Raw genomic sequence first — 24,856 nt, forward strand, 5'->3', positions numbered from 1 at the left:
ACTACACGCGGTGTCATTTAGTGCTGAAATTAAATACCGGATCAACACAATAAATCAACGAAACAATCTGATGATTATAATTTGTCATGCAAAAAAGTTCAAAAACCAGTTCCTCAAACTGTGAGGATCTGGTCTTATCTGCTCTAATCTTTGTAAATTAAAAAAAAAAAAAAAAGGTACCCTGTTTAGTTTTTGCAACAAATTTATTTACATTCACCGTTTCCCACCAAAGTGCATTAAGTATCTATCTTATTTGTTTTCTTTGTGAGTGGAGGAATTTGACATCTACATTGTTTGCATCCATGTTTACCATCTAGTCGTTTGTTTGGCACATTGCTGCGTTCTCCGACCGTCGATCAGCGGAAAAACGTGAAACAAATCGAGAAATAGTAACGAAAACGGGGACCCAAACGTTCAAAAAAAATAAAGCTCCATACCTCCATTACTGGTCAAAAACTCCACAGGGTACCTTTAAAATAAAAAAAATAATAATATAATTGTTAGTCATAAACAATTTCAAGATGTCTTCTTGGGCTCTCAGAAATTAATTTGTATAATTTTATACACTAAATTTTTTTTTTTTTTTTTTGACAGAACAACACTTAATGAAAATAGGTTTTATTTGCAGCCCCCTTTTTACTGCCAACCACGTCTTCAAGCAGAACTCAGAACCCTACGATCCAGGCAGCTTTCGCTTTCCTTTCTTTTCACTTCCACAGCATGAACATCTACTCGCAGAGACTTGAAACTTGCTTTGGGATGTTATTCCACGCAGTTGACGTGTCAGCATTTAACCGAGTCATTGTTGCCTGGTTATGCCTCAAAAAAGGCGTCGACCGACACCGACTACCGATTTATCACCCGACGACGACGCAACTACAGACAGACTCAGACATGAAGCGGACTCTGAAGTTTCAAGTCTGTGCAGGTGGATTATCATACAAAAAGCTGCTGGGAAGTTTTTTTTATATTCATTTTTTGATGTGCTATTTTCCAGAGTTATACACAAGAATATAGAGAAGAAAAAAAAAAACTTAATTTGTAGTAAATGGGCTTTAACGTGCACCGGTATCGCTCTCCAGCCCCAGCACTGACACTGGCATCATTATGGCTGTAGCTGAAGTAACGGTAAGTAACGAGCCCACAACCGCGTACAACTCCCTCTCTCCCAAAACGGATTATACCAAAAAAAACATTCAGACTTTAAAAAAAAAAAAAAAAAAAGGCACAGACATGTGTGGTTATAAGAGTAAAGTTTGCACTATGATAGAAATCATACCCGAAACATTAAACTCACAAAGCTTTGACCTACAATGCAACCCCTTGACCACAGCCGCTCATCTAATGCCTCTCAACACCCGGCGCCCCGCCCTTCAGCATCAATAGGAAAAAACAAAAACAAAACATGGCTGGTATTTAAGTACTTTATCCAAGTGCTCTTTTAATTGTTATTTTATCCCTTTGAGTCGTAAAAAAAAAAAAAAAAAAAACTAGAACATAGTGAGACTCTTGGCCACTTTCTTCATCTGGGTCCCCAGAAACATGTGATGAGAGAGCAGCCGCGCTGTAAACAATCACCCACTGCTGATGTAAGGAGAAAATCCTGAGAGCGACGGACTCGGTTCGTTTCCCCGTCTCTTGTGGAACTTAATGGAATCGTTCGTCTATTCTCTCTCTGCGCGTGTCCGTATCTTTGTATATGCAAACTCTTTTCATCCATTAAGAAAATATTTGTGGAAGGTTAAATGAAAATATACAGTTATTAATGCAATAGAGTACAGAGCTATATGTTAAAGGTGATTAAAAAAAACGGTTGATTGTATCTCCCTTTACAATGCGCGCATTTTCCTTGGTTTAAAGGCAAGAGGTAAAGTGTATAAGAAAAAGGCAGCCCGTTTAGTCGTCCAAAAGGCTGGTGCTCCAGGATTAGGCGATTGCTTTTGCTTCGGGTAAGAAAGCCTCCCAGTACTTTATGAGCTGGAGGAGAAAAGAACACAGAGACAACAGAGAGCAAAGGTCATTCAAAATGAACGGACAAGAAGCGGTTCATATTTAGGAGAATTAAAATATAAAAAAGATCCCTTTCTGAAATGAGATTATTTATTGCTTTTCTCAGTTCTACTATATTGGAAACAATAATATTTATGGATTTTGGACTGTTGGTTGGACAAAACAAGCCATTTGAAGACATTATATTGAGTCTTGTACTTGGGAAGAGACATTTTGTTATTTGTCATGTACTATCTTATTAAACATTAAAAGATTAATAATTAATCAAATTAATTGTTAGTTTAAGCCCTAATCTTTGCTTTTCCTTACATCCTGTTAAAATGTATTCATATCAACCTCCTGAGCTCATATTTACTTTTTATAAAAACGCCATCCTTCTATGGTTGCGTTTCATTTTGATAATTTATATTTATGTTATAATTCACACTTATTGTACTGCTGATTCTTTCTAAATAAGATCACTAGCTCCTTAATTTAAAATAATTAAAAAACGATTCTGTGACAGTGAAGTCCTTCTAGATGTTAAGAACTACTTACAAATGTACACTGACAAGAGGAATATCTGATTATGGAAATGTGAAATATTAATGTTTGACACTTACCTGTTGCTGAGACTGAAGCAGACACTCCAAGTAGTTAATTATCTCTCTTTTGAAGTTCCTTGCCTTTTCTTTCTGCATGAGCAAATAAAAAAATACACCAATCAGTATTGCATATGAGTGTCAGCTGTGTAGTAACTGATGTGAACGCTGGAAAGATAAACGTCCGTACGTCAAAGCGGATGACTTCCTTGCGCACGGTCGCAGAAACTCTGTCGAAGTCTCTCTCGTACTGCGTCACCTTGACCTCCCACTGAGAGCCAGAGGAGAGGAACAGTACAAACACGGTAGAAATGACGCACATAAAAAGGTCATGGTCAGTGAAAATGTAGTTTCCAAGTCAGAATTATAAGTATATCGTACTTCTGGCTAACACAAGTATCAGTTTTGTATCGCAAGAAAAACGATGATGATATTTTGTACCTCAACATGTTAAGATCAGAAAAGAGAAAATTAACTTTAAAGTTTCACAGACCTCAAATCAGTCAAAATGTGAAATTGTGATTTATGTTTCTAACTTACTGATCTTTTTTTTTTTTTTTAAATTGTGCTGCTGCCATCGACCCTCGAAACAATCCATTAGATATGAAACAAGAAAAGAAAAAAAATGTATAATTTAAGTGTAATGGTTTGGTTATGGTGACGTCTTTAAGTATTATTTATAAACATAGATGATTAAAATGAGTCGTCAGATGGAGAAAAAAAACCCTAAACATTCTATATTTATTAAGTCAGTTCCTACCAGGACAAAATAAATAGTAATAAAAGTATTTGGTCACAGACCATAACTGGAAAATGTAACAATCTAATATATTTGCTGACAACCAGGCTAAACTCAGGAATGTGTTTCATCGTGCTCCCGGTTTCTGATGATCGGAAACAATATGCAGCGGCTCATTCATTATTCAAACTTTGTTCTCAATCTTAGGGAGAAAAGCCTCAAACTGCAGCACATATGTTATTAAAGTTATTTGCACGCTGTTGGCTTTGGCCTCCGTGCCGTTCGTACCTCAGCGATCTCCTCTTTGGCCAGCTGCAGCTTGTCGGGCTTGTTGGCCCACAGCAGTTTGGCCTCCGTCTCCCTCTTCTTCTGCAGCACGGTCTGAGCGTCCTGCCAACGCTGCCACGCCTTCATCCGGTGATCAAACGTCCCCTGAAGGTCGCATAGAAATGATATTGAATGACTCAAAACGCTACACATCGCGTCTAATTTCACTTAGATAGGCCTCTAGTCACCTCCGAACTTTTAAAAAGTGAAAGCGCTTCGGATATTTTATATTTTTCTAATCAAACCATCCAGAAATGAGTTGAACAGATTTCCTCAGTACCCTCACGGCGCCGAGCAGGCGGATGTAATCTGCGATGAGTTCGGCGAAGCTGAAGGTGTCGTTCGTGGCCTGTTCCTGGTGCAGCTGCTCCATCTTGTCCTCCACCTCTGCCAGCTGAGAGAGCGCTCGGGACAGAGCGGTGTTGTCCTCTGCGCTGCCCAGCATGGCCGTGCTTTTGGCAAAACTGGCCGTGTTTAGCGACAGTTCTGGAGGGGAAGAGCGAGCCGAACATCGGTGTGAAACAGGCGCTGTCCACCGCGTTCTTAGAAACACCAAAAAGGTCAAAAACTAAAAGTCTAAATCTGCGTGAGCTACTTCTGGACATGAGTTTGTGTCAAAATAACAGTAACTTACTTTTAAGATAGTAATCTTAAAAAAGGCTTTAGTAGGCTTTAGTAAAAAGCTGTAGTTATTTTCTCAGACTTCTACACAATCAGGCTTCAGAACTCGCCCCCTGCTGGCTATGAGTAAGAATGCAAGTTTAAGGCACTTCAACATTGGCTTCACTTTCAGACTGCCAGTGATCTAATTTACGAATGTCACAATGAACTTTGTGTCAAAATGACCTTCATCCCTTTTTTCTCTCAAAATCAGACTAATAAACAAACAGCCTAGGACACGTATCGAAGGCGTATTTTTCTGCGGTCGGAAGGCAGACGACTAACCTTTCCTGTGAACGACCAGAGATTCGACCATTGCGTGGAGCTTCCTGAACTGCTGGTCTGCAGACTCCACCTCCTGCAGCTTCTCTTCAAACCACTGCAGGAAGAAAAAAAAAAAAACTTAGAGTTTGTACAACTATTCTATTACATTAAAAAGCCACATTACCACAAACTGTGAAAACAAAACAAACAAAAAGACCTCAGCCTGAATATTTGAAGAAGCTCATTGTCAGCATGCGTGTGGTACTTTGAGCTCAGAGCAAGAGGAACTCGTTCTTTACATAACAACTCTTTACAAACTCTTTGAGCAGCAGGACTCGCCGCTTCATCTTTAGTATTTAGTCAACTATGATGCCATCAACTAAATAAACAGTACAAAATGCACCAGACACAGAAAGGTCCAATCAATGCCTCCCAGATGAGTTTACGAAAGAATGCGTCGGGTCCTTTAAGCTCATCATGAACACTGTGTCAGGAACAAACCCCTCAGTGTGAATTCTCCTCAGGATTTTATTTTTTTTATGAAATCATGAAAATCAAAACAAGTTAACAAACTAATATTCTGACTAATGTCCCGCCAACTCAGAAGAAGAAGAAAAAATTGAGCATGTTCTGCTTTTTTCTGAAAAAAATTTCTGATTTCCTCAAGACAAAAAGATGAATCTGCGGTTCGCAGCGGTTTTCATTTTCAGGAAGCGCTGATGCAACCGGAGTGACCGTTTACAGCTGAACTCACCACGTCTGACTCGTTCATCTTGATGGTCATTTTACTGACAGCGTCTGTTGCTTTGTTGATCATCTTCAGGAAGCCGGCGCCGCTCAGAGCCTGGGTGCCCACCGCTCTGGGCAACTGAAGGCATAAGCGCATATTACAACACAGCTATCGCCAGACTGCAGTTCAAATGTACTAAACTTCAGTAGCAGTAAAAAGGTAAAGAAAAAAAAAAACATTCCCTAAACGTGAACACCAATTACTTCACCCAGAAAAATACTATGTATTACTCAACCTGTGTCAACTTGTATTCTCGAAGGAAACGTTGTTTTTAAGAAGAAAAAAAAAAAATCACATGCATCCACAGCGAACGGAGAATTAAAAAAAATTAAATTTAAAAAAGGTCACGATAAATAGAAGTATCTCTAAATTGATGATCTGATATAGTTTTGATATCGGGCTTTCATTTATTCTAATTCATCGAGACGTCTTCATTCATTGAAGGTATGTACTTTTTTTTTTTTTATTCTTGGAGTAAACTGTAAAAACTTTTTTCCCCCTCACTATTAAACTAAATACATGTTCATTTTGTAAAAAGGCTCTCCAAAATGTTGGCTTACTTCCTCTCTCTCCAGGAACTCTCTGACATCCGGATCTTGGAGAAGTGATGGGTGATTTACGATCCTCTGGATATATCTGTTGAATGATAACAGCATCATAACAGCTCAGAACATTATGGGTTTTCTAACTGAATTGTCACGAAGCAGCTTTAGTTTCCTCGCTTCTCCTTTACCTCTCCAAAGCGCCTCTTCTTCTCTCAACAAAGTCTGCAGATGAGGAATCTTCCTTTCCCACCTTCATCTTCGTCATACCTGTGCAACATAACAACCCTTTTTACAGCTGATTGAGTACATTTTAAGTTACAGTATCAGAGGGAACAGTAAAGCAAGGTCAGCCTACCCAGAATGCTCTTCTCTGGGGGCGGGGGCACGATAAAGCCATTTGGTCCATGCTTTTCAGACAGCTTCTCGTAGAGGCCGAGGAAGTCGCTGAAGCGCCGCCTCACTGTAAAGGTCTTGTTGCGGAACATGGGCAGTGGGGTCTGAAACGCATTCATATCATTGGTTGGATTTGACGTCTCCAAGAGGCTTAAGTTTGGTGAACTACTACTGTGGAATTCTGATGTAATCTATGTTTGCCTTTCAAGACCAGTGCAGGGGCGTTTCTGCTACAAAACGCTGACCAGCATTTCCTCTCTTAGCACATCGTTACCACACATCCAATGACTAACTGTGCTAACGCCTCTGGATTAAAAGAAGACCCACTTCAGGTCAAGTTAAATTCTCCATTTTGACAAGTTTTTACCTGTGTGGTCACTTTGTAGGCCATGTAAGCGTTCATCCCGTCGCCTGAAAAAAATAAATAAAGGATGAAAGTCAGAGGAAGAAAAGACACAAATTGATATAAATACTTAGAGTATCACTCAAGGCCAGCTGCACGTGGTCCTTTATGATACTTTATCACTCGTTTCACAACTTGGGTCATTTGTCTTCTTCAAAAGTTTGAAATAATTAAATCAAAAAGTCCAGCACCTCAAAACAACCGTTGCTTGCTTGATGTTTATGTAGTGCACAAACCAATGGCGAACCGTATTGCAATTAAATAAAGAATAAAAAAAATACGCTTCACCTATTTTTTCAGGGTCTTTGACAGAGATAGCGACCTCAAATTTGTCTTCCTGCTCTTCTTCTTCCTCGTCATCCAACTGAAACAAATATTGAACAAAATAAAGTGTAACACTGCCCTGAAGCCACCAAAAACAAGTTATTTCTTTAATCGTTCGTTGTGCTAAGATGGTAAACAAGTCAATTTTAAAAAGAAACGCAAACTCTGAAAACTTCAATTTGCAAATCCCTAAACGTGAACAGTTTTCGGTCGTTACTTTGTTGCAGTCCCACTGGGAATTTCACTCTTGGATTAGATATGCGTGTACCTCCTCCAGAGAAGCAGACTGTGGCTTGGCCAGCAGGCTGGCGGAGGCGGCTGACACGGAGGGGGCGGCCGCAGACGGTTTGGCCGTCACATCTTTCTTCCTCTCGTCCCGCGGACTGTCGAGAGAAAGCTCCACTGTGGCTTCTGTTAGAGAGGAAAAGAAAAAAAGAAACCAGACAGAGGTCATTACATGCTGAATGGAAAGTGAGATGTTCATTATTTACTTTACATCCTGGCACAAATAAACATGCAAGTTCATGCACAGATCATGGACTCTGATGCGTTTGTGTTTTTTTCTTTTCTTTCAGCCTCCAACTTAATACAGCTCAATCACGTGTGGACCGAGGCTTGTGAGCTGAAGTCACAAGTTCCTATTTTATTGGGCAGTTAAAAGGGGGGACTCCACCGTTTGTACACACAAAGGTCCATGTTGACCATGAAATTCATTTCCTAACTGTGAACCCTTTGTTGTGCGTTATCCTCCGTCTGTCCCCATTCATTTCCTGTCAGCTTTCTCCTGTCCACTATCTCATAACGGTAAACATACCTCAAAAAAAAAAAAAAACACACCAGAAAATAAAATAAAAAACACTGAAATGCTGTACTATGACCATCTGGTGCATTTTAAATTGTAGGTTCTTGATATGTTTTTACTTCCAGTAAATCGAAAATGATTATCTGTTGAATGCAACTGTTCTGACATAAACCAACTGAATTAAGTGGATAAACAAGAGAATGAATGATCTGATCTCCTAGAATCCTGATGAGGTTACGCAATAATAATAATAATAATAATGATACAAAATGGTGGACCCACCAGCAAATATATCCGTGTCCTCTTCAGAGTGGACTCCGTTAGTCTTGGAGTTGACAGTGCTGGTCTTTTTGATGCTGGGCACTGTGGTGACGGCTTCCTCAGAGAAGAGGTCAGCAGGCTCTGCAGGATAACTGTCTTGCAGAGGACCGCCGATGTTGCTGAAGTCACAAGCAGCTTTGGTTGGGACCGGTTTGCCCTTCGGCTCTTTGCTGACGGGTGTCTTCGTCGTGGCACCAAGCGGCTCGCCGAACAGATCCTCGTCGGCTTCGCCGAAGAGGCTTTTCTGCTGCTTGGCAGATTTAGTCTGCCGTTGCTCCGTGAACAAGTCGTTTCCCTCATCTTCGAACAGATCGACCGTCGCTCGGCTGGGTATTTTGGCATCAGCAGCGAGTGGAACATCGCTAAGGAAGTCCACCAGAGGGTCGGCGAATTTGACACTGGCAGGTGGTGGCTGTTGTGTGTCACCGGTAGACAAATCATCACTGAGGTCGACAATTGAGTCAGTGGACGTTCCTTTTGCTTCTGGTTCATCATCACTTCCTGTTTTCTCGTCGCCAGGTGGATCCGTCACAGCACTGGTCACGTCGCTTTCATCTGCTGCTGCTGCTTTAACAGTTACATTCGCTACCACGACTTCCTCTTCTGGAGCTTCAGTTTCACCTCCAAATATGTCAACAAAATCATCTGAGGGTTCATCTAAAGGGATTTCAGTTGTGTCTATGGCAACGTCAGCGACGGCACTTTCGGCCGCGTCTTCAGGAGAGTCAGCTATGTTGTTTGTAAGGTCGACAAAATCATCCGAGTGTTCGCTGACGACTTCGCTCGTTGGTTTGTTTTCCGTTAGGCTGCTGACGGGCTCGATTAAGGGATCATCCATGAGGTCACTGGGAGGCTCCATTAAAAGGTCGCTGGGTTGACTGGCAGGTGGCAGTGTAGTGTCCTTTTGGGTCAGTGGAGGGTTGCTCTGGAGATGAGGGGGAAATGAAAAAAAGAGGCATTGTTTTATTTAAAGTTTTTGAACAATTATCTGTCAATAATTTTTTGGGTGGTTCATCTAGTCAATAAAATGACAGGAAATAGCAAAAATCCTTATTTCCATTAACTAAAATGTGATGTCTTCTAATTGTTGGATTTGTTTAACAAACAATCCAAAACAAAAGATATTAAATTTACAATCATACAACAACAAAAATTCAGCAAATCTTCATATTTGGGAAACTGGAACCATTGAATTCTGCTTGGCAAATGACTGGACAAGGAATAAAGCTTCCAAAAGTAGACCGTAACCAGAAAGACACTTCCTCATACCATGAACTTAAACAAAGTAAAAATGCCAAAAACCTTAACCTTTATTTTGAATATAACATTGCCAGATAAAAACTATTAAAATAGATTTGAAGCGAATCAAACAAGTTTTAGGAAACAAGTTGGTTTCATTCTGAATTATAGTAAAGTGTGACTTATAGTAGACACTAGAAGCAGTACATATGTGGCTGCCTGTTCAATGTCACTCTAGATTTGTGAACATCTAGTTGTTTGTTTTTAATACTAATTTGCATGGTATTGTTCAACTTGAATTTGAGCCTCCAGATGACACTTTTGGAAGCTCAGAAGAACACAGCATTTGTATCCGATTCCAGGCTACTGGGTTCGTCACTGAAGACAAAAAAAGTACCTTGAAGAAAACCAAAGTGACACAACAGTTCCGTAATAAATCCAAAAGATTGTAAAGTAAAAATGTTGTTGAAACTTTTATAGAGAAGTGTTGATTAAGCTTCATGATAGTTTATTAGGCTGCAGTTTGTGGTGCTGTTGAATGGCATTGTGTGCGAGTTGTAATATTTAGTCGACCCTCACACAAGAAATCAATAGAGACACCTCTCCGCTCAGAACTGGCAAAATGAATATGATATTACCTCATACCATAAATGTTAACAAAATCAAAATGTTCATAAAACTTAAACTGTTCCTGCAGCATTATCCACGTGTCTGGTATCCAGTTGTACGGTCTTTACACATGTGTTTTCACTATAACACTGCTAAAACACAACTTCCTCAAACTCATCATGCGGTTAAATTGTATCGTAGTGAGAGATTAGAAACCACTCTCAGCAGAGGTGTAGTGTAAATAACTCGTCATAGGCGTTGGGTGTGCTTGCTTGCTAATTATCACTGAGTAATACAATGTCAATTGTTTCTCAACCCATTGCATTTTTAAACAAGGCTAGAGTCCTCAACAATAAACCAATAACCATGTCTCCTTTATGTACGAGGCAACTCTGAATGCATCCATCTCATTACATCAGCTAAAATAAAAAAACTGTTTTGAACCTAACTTCCACAACTTGCTGAGTAAGGTTTTCCATGCAGCGGAGAAGGGCAGAAAAAAAAACCACAGACAGCAACTTTTCAATCTCTCCTCTGAACTTTGACTGTGGGAAAACATCCGGGTTCTGACCACGTGACCACAGCTCACTCACATGACAGGAGGCTGCATGAGACAGATTTTTTTTTTATACTGTAAAGTGAATTTCAAACCACTTATTGATACGAGTAAAACAACTTTCTCACAGCAACCCACACATACCACATCCTCTACAGACTGCTCACGTTAAGCTGCTGCTTGCTGTAGCTTTGCATGGCATGAAAGTCTGCACCATCAGAAGTTAAACCTCGACATTCTGCACAGAAAAACACCCACATATCAGCCCAACAGGAACTTCTATTTAGATCAAATAGAGTCATCCGATTTCCCAATCGACCGAATAAAAATCACAGCAGGCAATGCAACTTTTCAGGAAGAAAATCGATACCACAATGGGCGTTTGCAAATTGCAACAGTGTAAAAGACAAGTGTTACACATAGTGTTAAAGATCCCCACTTGGCCGTTTACAAGCTGCGATAGAAGGGGTGTTTTCTGCATTAAAACCTCCTCGCTGCATCGATCGTTTGAGTCACACTATCCGACAAAAAGAGAGACAGTCGATTATGTCGACGATATTTCTCCGTCGGTTTCCTCAACGCTTCAAACAAGCTCAAAGCGTGTCAACAACCTTCTAAACTTTTACTCAAAGCGCCCCTCTCGCTGACGGTTAGCCAGCTCGTCTTTTGGCAGTTGGTGTCAGTTAGCCAGATACCAGCGGCGGCTTAGCTTAGCGCAAGACCGACGTTAGCTGCGTTCAGACATACTGGGTTCATGAAGAGGAGGTCGTCCCCTCCGCCGCCGCTGTCGTCGTCTTCGTCTTCATCGCTGTCTCGGCCTCCGACTTCCTCAGAGTCCAGCACGTCTTGGTCCTCGGAGTCGGGGAACGGAGGAGGACTGCGCTCCGAGCTGGTCGCCATCTTCAATCTTCTTAAAACACACGCGAACACAACACACGGGGAGGCAGGCAACGGCTCGCGCTCGCTCGCTCGCGCCGCACTAACTGACAGACGGTCTCTCTTTAGCTGCTAATTTAGCTAGCTGCTAACTTTCTAGTTCACCGGAAGATCGGAGCTACAACTGAACCGAGCAGAGAGACTGACTGGAGGCTTCAGGACGCGCGAACTGCCGCTAGTCCCTGCCCTAGTTTTTTTTTTTACTTCCTGGTCCTCCTTCTTCACTGTTAGCTAGCCAGGAGGCTTGTTGGCAGTCATGAGACAGATGCAACGGTTGTAACATGGACCTGGATAGTGGTATTAATCAGTGCCCATATTGAGGACGTCCGATTTTCCTCTTTTTTTTGCGGGGAGGGGGAGAGAAGGAGGGTGGGGGGGATGTATCGTCACGTGCATACCGGAGACTTTGAGGCTCGAGAGCCGCTTCTCACCGGTGAATACCCGGAGCGGGACGAGCGGGACTCCGACGAAGGTAAACATTTGTTGTGACTTTATTTTTGTTACAAACTGTAGTTGAACTCGTGACACACAGACGCAGATAATTAAATATTGTTCTTGTATTTATTTGTATTCTCTTTAAGGACCAATGTAAACACACGTGTTGTCCATGCAGAAGTTTGTTGTGCATAACACAAAATATCCCTTTAAAAAAACAAACAGCTCCAGTTACTAAGTACATTTACAGTCATGAGACAGATGCAACGGTATTGAGTATTTACACGTTATGGTTCTTTTTACTATTACAAAAAAGGCACCATATTTGATTATATTACATATATATGACAACTTTATTGACTATATACTTTTCAGTGATGCAAAGTAAATGGGCAGCCTACATTTACTCAAGTAATGTGCACAATAACTTGTACTTTATTCGAGTATCTCCATTTAATGCTTGCTACTTTCTACTGTTACTTCATTTCAGAGGGAAGTATTTTACTGCACTACACTTATTTACTCTTCAAGATTTTATATAAACAAAACATATACAATCCTATAAAATACAATGCATGCATGCAAATTGTGATGAGTATGCCCCCCCCCACACACACTATTTATTATGTTTTACAGTACCAGCAAATCAATTGTCGGGCAAATAATCTGCAGATTATTTGATAATTACAGTAATTGTTCATTGCAGCCTGCTAGATTATTCTGATGATTATTTTTTGCAATGAATCACTTAATTGTTGTGTATAATGTTAAAGATAAGTAAAATACAAGTCATAATATATCTCATTTGAGAAGCTAAAACCAGTGAAGTATTGGCATTCTTGCTTGAAAAAAAAAAAGATGAATGATAAATCAATCAAACAAATTAAAAATAGTAGCTATTAATTGCTGACTAATTTTCACAATTAATCTAGAGTGCATCATGACCCCTTTTTGTTAAATTATTCAGAGGCGAACAGAAAACCAACCAGCACTTAAATTTAAAATACGTCTTGATCCAGGTTTTCTGTTTGTCAGTTAGTTTGTGGTAATTAAACATCCTGTAATTAAACATCCCTTTTATCTGGATCCTCTGTTTCCTTTGACCTGTTTCTGTGCTCTTTTTTTTTTTTGCTGCTTTTTAGGAGAAATTATTTTCGACAGGAGCACGTCGAAAATCACATGTGACGATGGTGGGAACACAAAGAGGAGGCTAACATACGAGGAAGCAGTAGAGGAAGCAGGTTTGATGGTTTTGTTGTTGCCTTTGTCTGTAATGTTTTGTGTTGCAGGTGAAACAAAAGCGAGTCAACATGTTATCGCTGTTTTAAAGAGGGGAACAACTTGGTGAAACACTTGTGAGGACTTAAATATGTCATTGAAACAGGAGGATTACATCTTTCTTACCTGAAAAATCCTTTCCAAGCTTAAAACACAGTATCTTTTCATAGTCTATACAAACTAAGTTTTAGTCAGTGGCGATGCATTATTAAAAATATAATCCGGCCACATAATTGGGAAAAAACTTCTGACAAATTTTACAGTAACTTTAAAACACCCTGGCACCTAAAGTCAGGTGTCTGTTGGCCGTAATGAGCAGCTGCACTCCACCACGATATCCAAAACAGGCCCATAAAGACATCAGGTGATCATTTTTATGGACAACTTCTTTCCTTGTTCACTCACTCTTTGTTCCGCTTTTGCCTCTCAGGTTTTGGCTCGTTCCACTGGCTGCTGCTGGTGGTGTGCGGTTGGGCCAATGCCAGCGACGCCGTGGAGATCCTCTGCGTGTCTTTCCTCCTGCCGACGGCGCGCTGCGATCTGCGGCTCAGCTCCTCGGACATGGGCCTGCTCACCGCCAGCATTTTCCTCGGTGATTCACGATCATTCAACAATGCATTGGTGTGTCGTACCTGAGCTGAGGGTCGATCCAGAGAAATTGTTTTGATAATCGATTTTCGTTCCGGTTATTTATTTTAGGCAAAATTGCCAATTGTTCTCTGGTTTCGGCTTTTCAGATGAGAGGTTTCGCGGCTTTTCTTTGTCATATATGACAGTGAATTTAATATCTTTGGGTTTTAGACTGTTGGTCGGACAAAACAAGCACGTTAAAGACATCACCATAGGCTCTCAGAAATTATGAATGATAGTTTTATATGTTAGCATTTTATAAACTAAACAATGAATCAATAAAATAATAAACAGGTTTGCCAATAATGGAAATGATTATTAGTTGCAGTACTGAGCAGGCACAGTTTATAGTATTTCTCTCATATGTAAAATTATATATCAGTCACAATGAATGGGACTTAGCAATGTTACAAATGTATTAAAAACTTGGTGACAGCAGAGAAGAGGTAAAACTAGAGAATAAACAATTACAATTTTTTTGTTTGTTTGTATGAAATATTTAAAAACCTAATAATGATGCAGTAAAGAAGGGTTGAAACTTGCCAATATTTGTTTAAAACAAGACAAAAAAACTCCCTAAACTATTAAAATTAGTTGTAAAATCAACACTCAAGGAAAGTAAGACGACAGTTGAGTGGCAGAGCAATGCTTCGAGCTGAACACGGATCTTTGTATGTAATTGTCTTCCTTCCTGTGTTTCTAGGCATGATGGTGGGTGGCTACACGTGGGGATACCTGGCGGACCAGAGGGGGCGTCGCCGGGTGCTGGTCGTGTCCCTGACGGTGAACGGCGTGTTTGGAGGCCTGGCCAGCTTGGCGCCGCGGTTCTGGCTCTTCCTGCTGCTGCGGTTCATCAGCGGCATCGGGTGAGCACAGGATTTGAATACGATTATTTTTTTTTATTCTGGAGTTATTTAGCTGACGGCCAAACAGTGAATGCAGTATGTTTTTCTACGTATTTTCGTCCTTGGAGAGATCACACTGCAACCGGCAGGTCAGAGTTTTTATCCCGACAGAACCCACATGTTCCTTTTTGGGAAGACAATGGTCTGAATCAGTTTAGTTGTGCCCTCGTTTGACAAACAAATGTCACTGTTTGAATACCAGAATCGGCCTCCAAAATGGTCGCAAACAAGTGCACAAGAATAACTTGATTTTTCCGCATCTGCAGGGTCGGAGGGTCGATCCCTGTTATCTTCTCCTACTTCTCAGAGTTCATGCCCCGACTGAGGAGAGGTGCAATGATCAGCGCTCTGGCCACCTTCTGGATGGCTGGAAACATTCTGGCTGCAGGTGGGAAAATATATCTAGAGAACAATGTCAGTGTTGCAGGATCAAAAACACAATACGCAAAAGTGATGACAAACCAAAGTCATATGAAATTCGGTGTGTATTATTATGCACAATACCTCACTGGTGTTATTAATCTGACTTTTAATCACAGATGTTTTGTCTTGCAGTAGCAGGTCTATTTGCTAAAAAAAAGAATTACACAAATATAACGGAGATGAATAATATTACAGTGCAGGAAGAGTTAAAAAAAAATACTACTGTGCTTTGTTTGCAGAGAACACAGAATTTGTATACATAAGATATAACTACATAGTACTGATGAGAAAGTTTTTGAACAATAAATAATAGCAACAATACATTGTCAACAAAAAAAGAATGTGAGTGCATGAGTGTGTGTCTGTGTGCGTCAGTGAGCACAGATGCTACAAGTAACCTCGGTGGCGTTGCTCTTTTTAAGTTCTTATTCTACAAAACTAAAATTGATGCTCGTGGAGTTTTCTGTCACAGTTTGAAAATATAGTCATATAGTCCAAGTCTTAACCACTAGAAACGACAAATGCATCTACAAATTGTAATTCAGCGTCTGCCTCCGCTCATAGTCGTAGCCAAAAATGAATCATTTGCTGGCTGAAATCCCAGAGCTGGATCAATACCAAGTTTATTCAAACTGTTGTCACCTTCCAAACCTTTAATGGTATTGATGCATCCTTCAAACACACATATTTTGACTTCTGGACTCCATGACTCCAGCATGAACGTTCCTTGGCAGGCGCGATATAAACAAGACAACATGTCGCTCTGTGTGTTTATCGATGAGTCATTTCTGTCTGCAGGTCTGGCCTGGTTGGTGATTCCGAGAACCTGGGCACACTTTCAGAGCTGGAGGCTGTTTGTGGTGCTCTGCTCTGTGCCCAGCCTCACCTCGGCCCTCCTCTTCCGGCTGCTCATGCCCGAGAGCCCCAAGTTCCTCATGGAGGTAATTTAAAGGCCCGGCCTAGTTTTCCGGTTTGCAGCCTGTCCTTCCCAGCTGTCTTTTGACATTTTTTTTTGTCCTGTCTTTGCCAGGCGGGCCAGGAGAAAGAGGCCATCCATGTCTTCCAAGTGATGTTTAAGCTGAACATGTGGGGGAAAGGAAAGAATTTACCGGTATGAACTGCGTGATGTTCTTATACTCATTATCATTGTTTAGTAGTGGACAAATTGAACATGTGTAGCTTATTCAGACAATGATAAAGTACACAGGACAGGGATTCAAGTGATTATTAATAAAAAGAAAACAAACAGAGTGCAAAAGGGGAAATCAGAAGGGAAGTGATATTTGTAATGAAAGTACATTATTTGTGTTTGTGGTTTTCGATAGTTCTCTAAATATTTCCTCCCTTCGTTCTGCAGTAAAGTAACAATCGACTCTTGTCTTGAACTCTTTTAAAGGAATTTGGTTTGTGCACCAGCTCCAAGCAAAGAGGGGAACCGGAGGAGAGCAGAACCCACGGCTCCCGTAGAGAGAGACTGGCCTGTGTTCTGAAAAAGGTACGACATCCGAAGACCGCTGCAGAAGCGTGTAAAAGCACTTTTAATAAATTATTCTGCTCTATATATTGAAGTGAGATGCCCGTCTACGACGTGTTCGTAGACCATTAGGCCATCATCACTGTTCAATATGAGTCTTTAACGGACCTGAAGCAGCATGGCTGTATTAAACTGCTCTTGGTCACCATTATTTTCTTAATTAATTATTAAATACCTCTTTATTTTTATTTTTATATAGTAACGCAGTGAATCATCACTTTTGAGGAACTGGGGAATTTTGGGCATTTTAGCTCGAAAGATGATGAAAATTGCTGTTTATTAAACGTCTAATTATTTCAGCTTCTGTGCAGGTTTGCTGTGTGGTTATTTTAAATAATTAAGTTCTTAATAACTGGACTTTGACAGTCAGAGTCTCTTTAAGGTGGAGCCGTAAGATTAATTTATGGAGCAGGACCCAACATAAGCCCCTCAAAGTGTCAGTTATTGTGGTTTAGTACATATTCCCAAAGATATCTTCAATAAAATAGACACAAACAAGTTGACGTAAGACTTGACTTTTGGAGTTTTGCCCTGTTGGTAATATTTCTTATTACTGTTTAAGTATATTTCCTTCATTGTTGTATAAAATGTGTCATTATCATTTTTAACAACGTCTTTGTTTTGACTTTCAGGCGTCGCTGCCTATTAAACAGATGTTTAATGGTCCGCTCCAATCCAGGAGCGTGGCTCTGCTCGTCGTCTTCTACTGCATCTCCTTCGGGTGAGGAATCCCATCCGCTCGTCTCCACGCCAACTGGAGTCCTCCTTCATATCTATGTTGTCAGAATTATATCCAAATTCAAGGGCTTGTATTTATTACGTGTGTTTCAACCACAGCTGATGTGAGAAACCTACAGCAGGCAAGTACCATTTGTTGTAATAAAAAAAAAAAAGCTCAAATCTCGTTTTAGTTACTACGGACTATGGATGTGGTTCCCGGAGCTGTTTGAGCGGATGGAGAGCGGCGGCTCGCCCTGCGCCAACGCCTCCCTCCCGTCTCCGCACCGCAACCAGAGCTGCTACCCGGTCAAGACGGCAGGTGTGTGTGTGTGTGTGTGTGTGTGTGTGTGTGTGTGTGTGTGTGTGTGTGTGTGTGTGTGTGTGTGTGTGTGTGTGTGTGTGTGTGTGTGTGTGTGTGTGTGTGTGGGATGCAAACGCAGAGCGGGACGTGAAGCACAAACGTATATCTCAGCCACAGAAGAAAATATGGAGTTTGAGAATGAGGTTAAATTAATATTAGTGCTGTTACGCAGTCATTTTATGAAAGTACTTAGAAATATAGTTAGAAGAGGTGTGGATAACATTTAGAGAGGTGTTTAAAACAAAGGTAATATAAGGGAAAAAAATAAAAATTGAACCAAGACAGGCTGTTTTTAGATTTGCAAAAAAATAACTTTGTTACCTTGCATTTTAAATTCCTCTCTGACTGTGTAGGACTAATCCCTAAAGACACGCTCCTTTTAGTTTGAGTATATTGAGCTTCCTCTGTGAATTGGAGGCTCTAAATTGCCTCTAGATTTAAAAGTGTTTTTGTTGTGACCTGCATTAGAACGTATTTGTAATGCTGTATTTCACGGGTCTGTCTGTTTCTTTAAAAAAAATCAAACAAGGTTAATGGATATAACTTTATAATTAGGTTCTAAATAAAGAGAAAAGAGCTACAACGTGCTTTTCTTTCTTTTTTCTTATCGTTCATATTTACATGGTTTCTACCAGGAGAATTACAGACCTTATCAAATAAAGCATTATCCACTGCATGCTGGGATAAACTCCAGCGACCCAGACACAGAATAATCTGGAATAGATACGCGATGAATGGATGTTTCCTCTGACCCTTCCTGTATCTCTTGCTGACCTGACAGTGTATATGGAGGGCTTCATCATTGCTGCATCAAACTTACCGGGAAACATCTTCACCATTTTCATGATCGACAGGCTGGGGGGAAAGGCTCTGCTGTGTGAGTCTTCCAATACTCCTGACTATTAATCACTTATTTTATCAACACTCCTGCACCTCGACCACAAGATCACGCTGCTCCATAAATGTCCATCGGCACTCCCAGCTGTGGGTTTAATCCTTGAACGTCTCCATCTTCAGCCTGCAGCCTGCTGGTGTCCAGTCTGAGCGTCTTCCTCATCTACGTGGTCCAGACCAAAGTCCAGAGTCTGCTGGTGTCCTGCGTCTTCAGCGGCGTGTCGGTGATCACCTGGAACGCGCTGGACGTGCTGGGAACGGAGCTCTACCCGACCCAGCTCCGGTAACTTTTCTTCACACTTAAGCTCAGCAACCTGCATAACGGCGGCTATTTATTTTCTTAAGCTTTTTTCCCTGTGACATACTGGACATTTTAACCTTTTCAGACCCCCCAAAATCCTTTAAATGTGTAAAACTTACAACTTGTGTTTCCAGTATCATGTTTAGAAACTTTTAGACTGTTTTAGATTTAGTCTATTATCTAAATTCATTGCTTCCTCTTGTTTGACTTTTTTCTGATTTAGATAAAGATATCCTACTTCCTTTGAGTACTAGCTGTGTTTTGATGCGCATGATTAACAGGACAGGACGTGACTAAACTGGCAAAGCAAATCAGCAGGAGAAATCTCAGCTTTTGTGTGAAAGTGTGAGGTCCTTATGAATCATTATGAATTATGAAGAGCAGCTGCTCACGTGTCCCGGTGTTTCTCTGCTCCACCTTCAGGTCCTCCGCTCTGGGTTTCTTCACCGGCGTGGGCCGGGTGGCGGCCATCATGGGTAACGTGGCCTTCGGAAGGTTGGTGGACACGAACTGCGCCGTTCCGATCCTGCTGGTGTCGGCTCTGCTGCTGACCGGAGGACTGGTGGCGCTCGTGCTCCCACAAACCAGACAGACCGAGCTCACCTGACCCCCTCCGAGTCGACTCGACTCGACATGATGTGAAAACATCGTCTAAATGTCCCGTTGTGGAAGCAGACTGGAGGATCACTGCGTTGGTTCTCTGATCGTTTAGCTGCTGTTTCTGCTCTCAAGTGGATGTTATGAATCCTGTGCCTTTTGTCATCCCGCTGTGCCTTGTTTTTTTTGGGGATAAAAAAAAGCCAACGATAAGAGAAGTTGTCAAAAGGCGGTCGGTACGGTCTCCACCTTTTCAATAATTATTATTCAGGAAAGTCATCTTGAGACCTTGAGGAAAGTCATCTTCAGACCTGAGACTGAAAGACAGCCTCACATGTCTCTAAATCTCCACAACAATTGTATCTTCTAAGTCAAAGAAGTAGTGTTGAGTATCAGGTGAGTGTTTGGAGAATAGTCAGTGATTTGGATTAGAGGCTCATTTATAATAACGTGTGTCGCCTTGAACCTAGAAGGATCTTGAAGGACGTGTTCTACGCGTTTTGTCGGATTATCTGCGTAGTCGAGAGTTGTGTTATTAGTTAAAGAAATGGAAAATCGCTGCACATTCAATCTGTTTTACTTTGTGATTTACTGTGTACAAATCTTCAGCCTCTCTGACTGCACAGTCTTTGTTATATATCAACAAACGGCCTTTTCATAAATGAGAAAGTGCACTTTAAAAAAAACTCCCCATGTGTACTGCTTGCTTTCAGAGGTGACTCTGAGGTCATTTTTCCTGCACAAACTGGACGACACCAGTTAGCGATCCTGTGAAAAACCAAAGATCCCAATCATTGTAAAAAAAGAGGACCAGAACAGGCCCAGATCTGATGGGCTCCCATCAGTGAATCTGTAAAGATGCTGCCTTTGTGACTGACTCTTATTTTGGTTCAAAATAATAAACATTTCATTTCAGCTGTGTGTGTGTGTGTGTGTGTGTGTGTGTGTGTGTGTGTGTGTGTGTGTGTGTGTGTGTGTGTGTGTGTGTGTGTGTGTGTGTGTGTGTTTACAGCTCAGATTATACTGAACACTGGTGTTGTAGGAAGTATTCACTTAACTAGAGCATACCAATACTTCACTACAATTAATGTAAAAGTAGATTATATATATATACACGAGTATACATATATGAATCTATATATATGTATATGTGTATATATATATATATATATATATATATATATATATATATATATATATATATATATATATATATATATATATATATATATATATATATACTCAAAGTATTGTACTTAAAGGGTAACTTTGGTATTTTCCCATGTTTTTATGTATAAGTATTTAAAGCGTACTTTATTATAAGTGTCTGACAACCTTAATTGAAAGAACCCTACAGAGAAGTAAAACCTGTCTTACCGTGGTAGAAAAAGTACACCTTTAAGTACACCTTTAAGTACACCTTTAAGTACATACAGTACTTGACCAAATGTATTCAACCCCAACTGTTGAACACCAGAAAATGAGGACGTCTCCTGAAATTTTTAGGACCTATTATGGAGAATGATTTGAGTAAATAACAAAAGACACGAGAATAAATCTTTATTTTTTTATTTTATTTGTATAATAAATAAACTTGTAATACTTCAGGACCACATTTCACAACCACACACGGTCTGAATAAAACACTTTGGATATTTGAAAGCCGATGCAGGCATTAGAAGTATTAGAAGTATAATTTCTTACTCTTTACATTCTTCATCATGACTGATGCAGTGACTGGGAAGATCCGGTCTGAGTGGTTTAATGGTAAAAGATGCAAATGGAAGAAAAAAAAAGGCCGAAATAAAGTTCTTTCTATGAAAAGGGCTGAAATCTACTCCTTTGGTAACACACATTTTCCAACAGTAAAACAATAAATAAATAAATACACAGATATTGTGTTAAAATATAAGAAACATGCAGCGTGGACACATGAGGGTCCATAACAAAAGAGAAGACACATGACCTCTGACCTGAAAACAGAAGGCATGAAAACAGTCACTACAGTTTAACGAATGTGTAGAAAATGAAAGTTAGATGAGAAGATTGATAGCATAGCCCGTTAGCTTAGCATAAAGACTCTGTTTAAAAGTGACAAAATCTGTTGACCAACACCTCCTAAAGATCACAAATTAACACTTTTTTGTTTATTTTACACAGATTCAAGGCAACAGTAAAATGACCGTTGAATCTGAAATTTGATCTCAGGCAGATTTATGAATCTCTAATTAAACGTAAAATGTAAGACTTTTAAATATTTGTATCTCGTAGCAATCGACAAATACAAGTTACTTTCTACTTATTGTCCAGTATTTATTGTTATTATTATTGTTATTATTATAATGTGCTTCATGATGTTTTCAAGTCAAGTGTCATTTTGAGTCATTTTAAAAACGGCAAATTAAATGTTCAGTGTCATCACGCACACACACACACACACACACACACACACACACACACACACACACACACACACACACGCGCACACACACACACCTTACTTATAGTATTACTGTATTACATGTTGCAATACGTACAATAACATTTATACATCTTCAGTTTTTATGAATGCCCCTTATTGTAATGAACATTATTACTCTCTATGACAGAGAGGCAGATGCTTATAATCGCTGAATTTGAGATGAAGATCCGTCTTTATTCCTCCGTAGCAGTTTATTGTGCCGACAATGGAACGACTCAGTTAGGTAGTTGTTGTCTCAGTGGAGCCTTCATGCTACATTCAAGTAATGACTTTGAATAACTGGACAATATTGATTATGCCGATCTTACAGTCTGTGCTGTATTTATTCCTCCAGTAAATATACCATTACTTATATAATCTACATCTTAAATTAGTCTGATTGTTAATAACTTGGCCATCCACTTGTGAAATAATTTAATTTACTTACTCGCCTTTCATTCAAGCGTTCCACTGAGAGGAAGACCACAAGATTGGTTGAAATTTTGGTCGCTTCTCGTCCTGTTTATAGTCAGCGAGCAAATTCTGCTAAATTATTTTACACTCCGATGGGTCGAGGCGGGCTACTTTTCATTTTAAGTGGATTTGAGATTTAAAAGATGATGATTTTTTTAAGTTAACTCAGAAATCAGAGTAAAATAAATCCAATTGGCTCCTTGTGGAAGGAAAATAAGTATGTTTTGATAACGACATGTAAGAAACTTCCTATCAGGCCATGTCTGATTGTCGTAAACACAACGTACAGCAACACAGGAGTCATTTCTTAAAGGTATAGGGCTCTTGAACACAACCTGGAGTTCTGGAAACTTCCTCGGTGACGCTGCTAACAGGAGAACGGAGGCGATGCTACACGTGTGATGGACGATATGCGAGAGGCGGGTCAAAGGTCACGCGTCACTGCGTCAGAGCCAGGAGGATGTCCTTCACCAGCATCGTACCGATCACCATCTTCTCACAGTTGACCGTCAGCTGGGCGGCGGCTTCCTCTTTGGTCGCCACGGTGGCCAACACCAGGCTGCCGCTGGTCACCGTCCGGCCCGCGAACCTGAGGACAGGACGACCAGGAGGAGGGACAGGAAGACTGAGGTCAAAGCAGCAAAGATCGGAAAGTAAAGATGAAGACGCAGAATGGAGGAGGGACACAGGTGAGAGGCGATCAGCGGGTTTCCTCAACAATTGTGCACAAAAAGGAACTTTTAAACGGACAGCAACTAACTCAAGTATCTCCATTTTCTGCTCATTTATACTTCAGCCATCTCTTAAACTGCATTCTCAAATGTGTTTAAAGGAAAACAGTTTTAAACACTTGGTTAACGTTGTGAATAAAAAAAAAAAAAGACTCAACAGAACTTGGTTAGGTTTTGTATGACATCGTGGTTTGGATTAAAATATGTCCATGTGTTACATTATTTAAGTTAGAGACTTTATTTTAAATAAACCACCGTTGACTTTTGGTTTCACGCGGGACACGAACAGCGCTCTCCTGTGTGAAAGTCCTGTGTTCGTTTCAACACTCCTTCCATTTCAAACTCAATCTTAAGGAGACCCGGCGAGTTCAGAGGGAAATATTCTTCTTTTTATTCCACTCCATTTATTTCAAAGCTTAAGTGACTGTGCCGATTCAGATTAATGATACAAAATATAATCAAAAATATAATTATGATGTCATATTTTAAGTTTGTTTAAGACTTTATTGATCCATAAAGGTAAACTCAACAAGCTACCCAGCAGTATTTCAACTTTAATTAAAATTAGCTCCACATTTACCAGCTGCAACATTAAAGTGATGCTTAAATATTAATGCATCAATAACTATAATCCAAAAATATAATATACATTATTGTGAAATGCGTAATTTTGCATAATGACTATTACTTTTAGTACTTTAAGTATAGTTTGGCGCTAATACATTTGTACTTTTACTTGTAACAGAGTATTTCTACACTGTGGTATTGCTACTTAAGTAAAAAAGTACTTCTTTCACCGCTGATCTTTACCACTAGACGCAAGTAGAAAAATATTATGTTTATGTGGGTGAGCCAACCCTTTAAATCTGCTCCAACCACTGACAGTGTACAGAGGCGGATATATTCATAATTAATGGATTAAAACACGTTTCACATACAAAATTTTACTTGAAATGCGTGACTGTAAACAGGATCTCAGACAGATTGGGATGCATGTTTCTCTCACAGGCGGCTGGTAAGACCAGCGCCATCACGGGAGATGTTGGAGCGCCTTCCTCACGAAATACCTGCTGATCTTCTCACCTGCACTCTTTGTCTGAACCACAGGGGACTCTGCTGAGGTTGGCGGCGGCGGTCACCCTCTGGACGATGGCGTGTTCGTTACGACACTTTGCGTCCAGGGTCAGCTTCTCCGAGATCTCGTTCATCCCCATCAGCTGACCTGTGGAGCAATGAGCAGAGCACTGGTCAGACTGGGAAAGCTTCAAAGATTATTTGACATCCCCCAGTAGCATAAAGTGCAAAGCAGTTATTAATAACACGGCGCTACATGACAAGGTGCTGCTCGTACGGTATCAGTGTGGGGACTCAGTACAGTGCTGCTTTACAGATTAAGTCAAATTAAATCTATTGTTTAACGATATTTGCCAGCTACAGACATATACAGTATATATTATACACTATATACACTGTATATAGGGCACACAACAGGGATTTGATCTAGTAGTACAAACTCTGGTGCTTCCCACTGACGAGGAAGCTTCGTGAATTCAAAGCAAGAAAAGCGGTTCAGTGTAGTTTGAAAGTACGACATTTTGTACCAAAGCACTAAC

At 40.3% G+C, this 24,856-nt stretch overlaps 3 protein-coding genes across 3 annotated transcripts in view; 1 reads left to right on the forward strand and 2 right to left on the reverse strand.

Moving 5' to 3' along the window:
• Nucleotides 1-1,346: 1,346 nt before the first annotated feature.
• Nucleotides 1,347-11,463, reverse strand: snx1a (sorting nexin 1a; the record flags this gene model as incomplete). The annotated part of the gene is made up of 15 exons (XM_079223052.1): nucleotides 1,347-1,977; nucleotides 2,613-2,684; nucleotides 2,782-2,862; nucleotides 3,619-3,762; nucleotides 3,938-4,143; nucleotides 4,603-4,696; nucleotides 5,336-5,449; nucleotides 5,932-6,007; nucleotides 6,105-6,183; nucleotides 6,272-6,413; nucleotides 6,677-6,720; nucleotides 7,001-7,076; nucleotides 7,305-7,447; nucleotides 8,121-9,084; nucleotides 11,311-11,463. 15 exons carry the CDS (start codon nucleotides 11,461-11,463, stop codon nucleotides 1,927-1,929), a joined length of 2,439 nt encoding a protein of 812 aa, XP_079079178.1. The 3' UTR covers nucleotides 1,347-1,926.
• Nucleotides 11,464-11,877: 414 nt separating this feature from the next.
• On the forward strand, nucleotides 11,878-20,448 carry sv2 (synaptic vesicle glycoprotein 2; the record flags this gene model as incomplete). The annotated part of the gene is made up of 13 exons (XM_079223388.1): nucleotides 11,878-11,971; nucleotides 13,077-13,175; nucleotides 13,643-13,804; nucleotides 14,546-14,708; nucleotides 15,014-15,135; nucleotides 15,969-16,111; nucleotides 16,201-16,281; nucleotides 16,567-16,665; nucleotides 17,337-17,425; nucleotides 17,616-17,743; nucleotides 18,567-18,662; nucleotides 18,803-18,962; nucleotides 19,404-20,448. 13 exons carry the CDS (start codon nucleotides 11,878-11,880, stop codon nucleotides 19,585-19,587), a joined length of 1,620 nt encoding a protein of 539 aa, XP_079079514.1. The 3' UTR covers nucleotides 19,588-20,448.
• Nucleotides 20,449-22,950: 2,502 nt separating this feature from the next.
• ap3b2 (adaptor related protein complex 3 subunit beta 2) overlaps nucleotides 22,951-24,856 on the reverse strand; it is a gene marked incomplete at both ends in the record, with an annotated part of 29,055 nt that continues 27,149 nt past the window's right edge. Inside the window, 2 exons of the mRNA XM_079224289.1 lie at nucleotides 22,951-23,137; nucleotides 24,327-24,465. Coding sequence (XP_079080415.1) covers nucleotides 22,951-23,137; nucleotides 24,327-24,465 — 326 coding nt within the window. The remainder of the gene's footprint in view (nucleotides 23,138-24,326; nucleotides 24,466-24,856) is intronic.

The sequence above is a fragment of the Taurulus bubalis genome (genome assembly GCF_910589615.1).
Source record: "Taurulus bubalis genome assembly, chromosome: 9".
Classification (NCBI taxonomy): Eukaryota; Metazoa; Chordata; class Actinopteri; order Perciformes; family Cottidae; genus Taurulus; species Taurulus bubalis.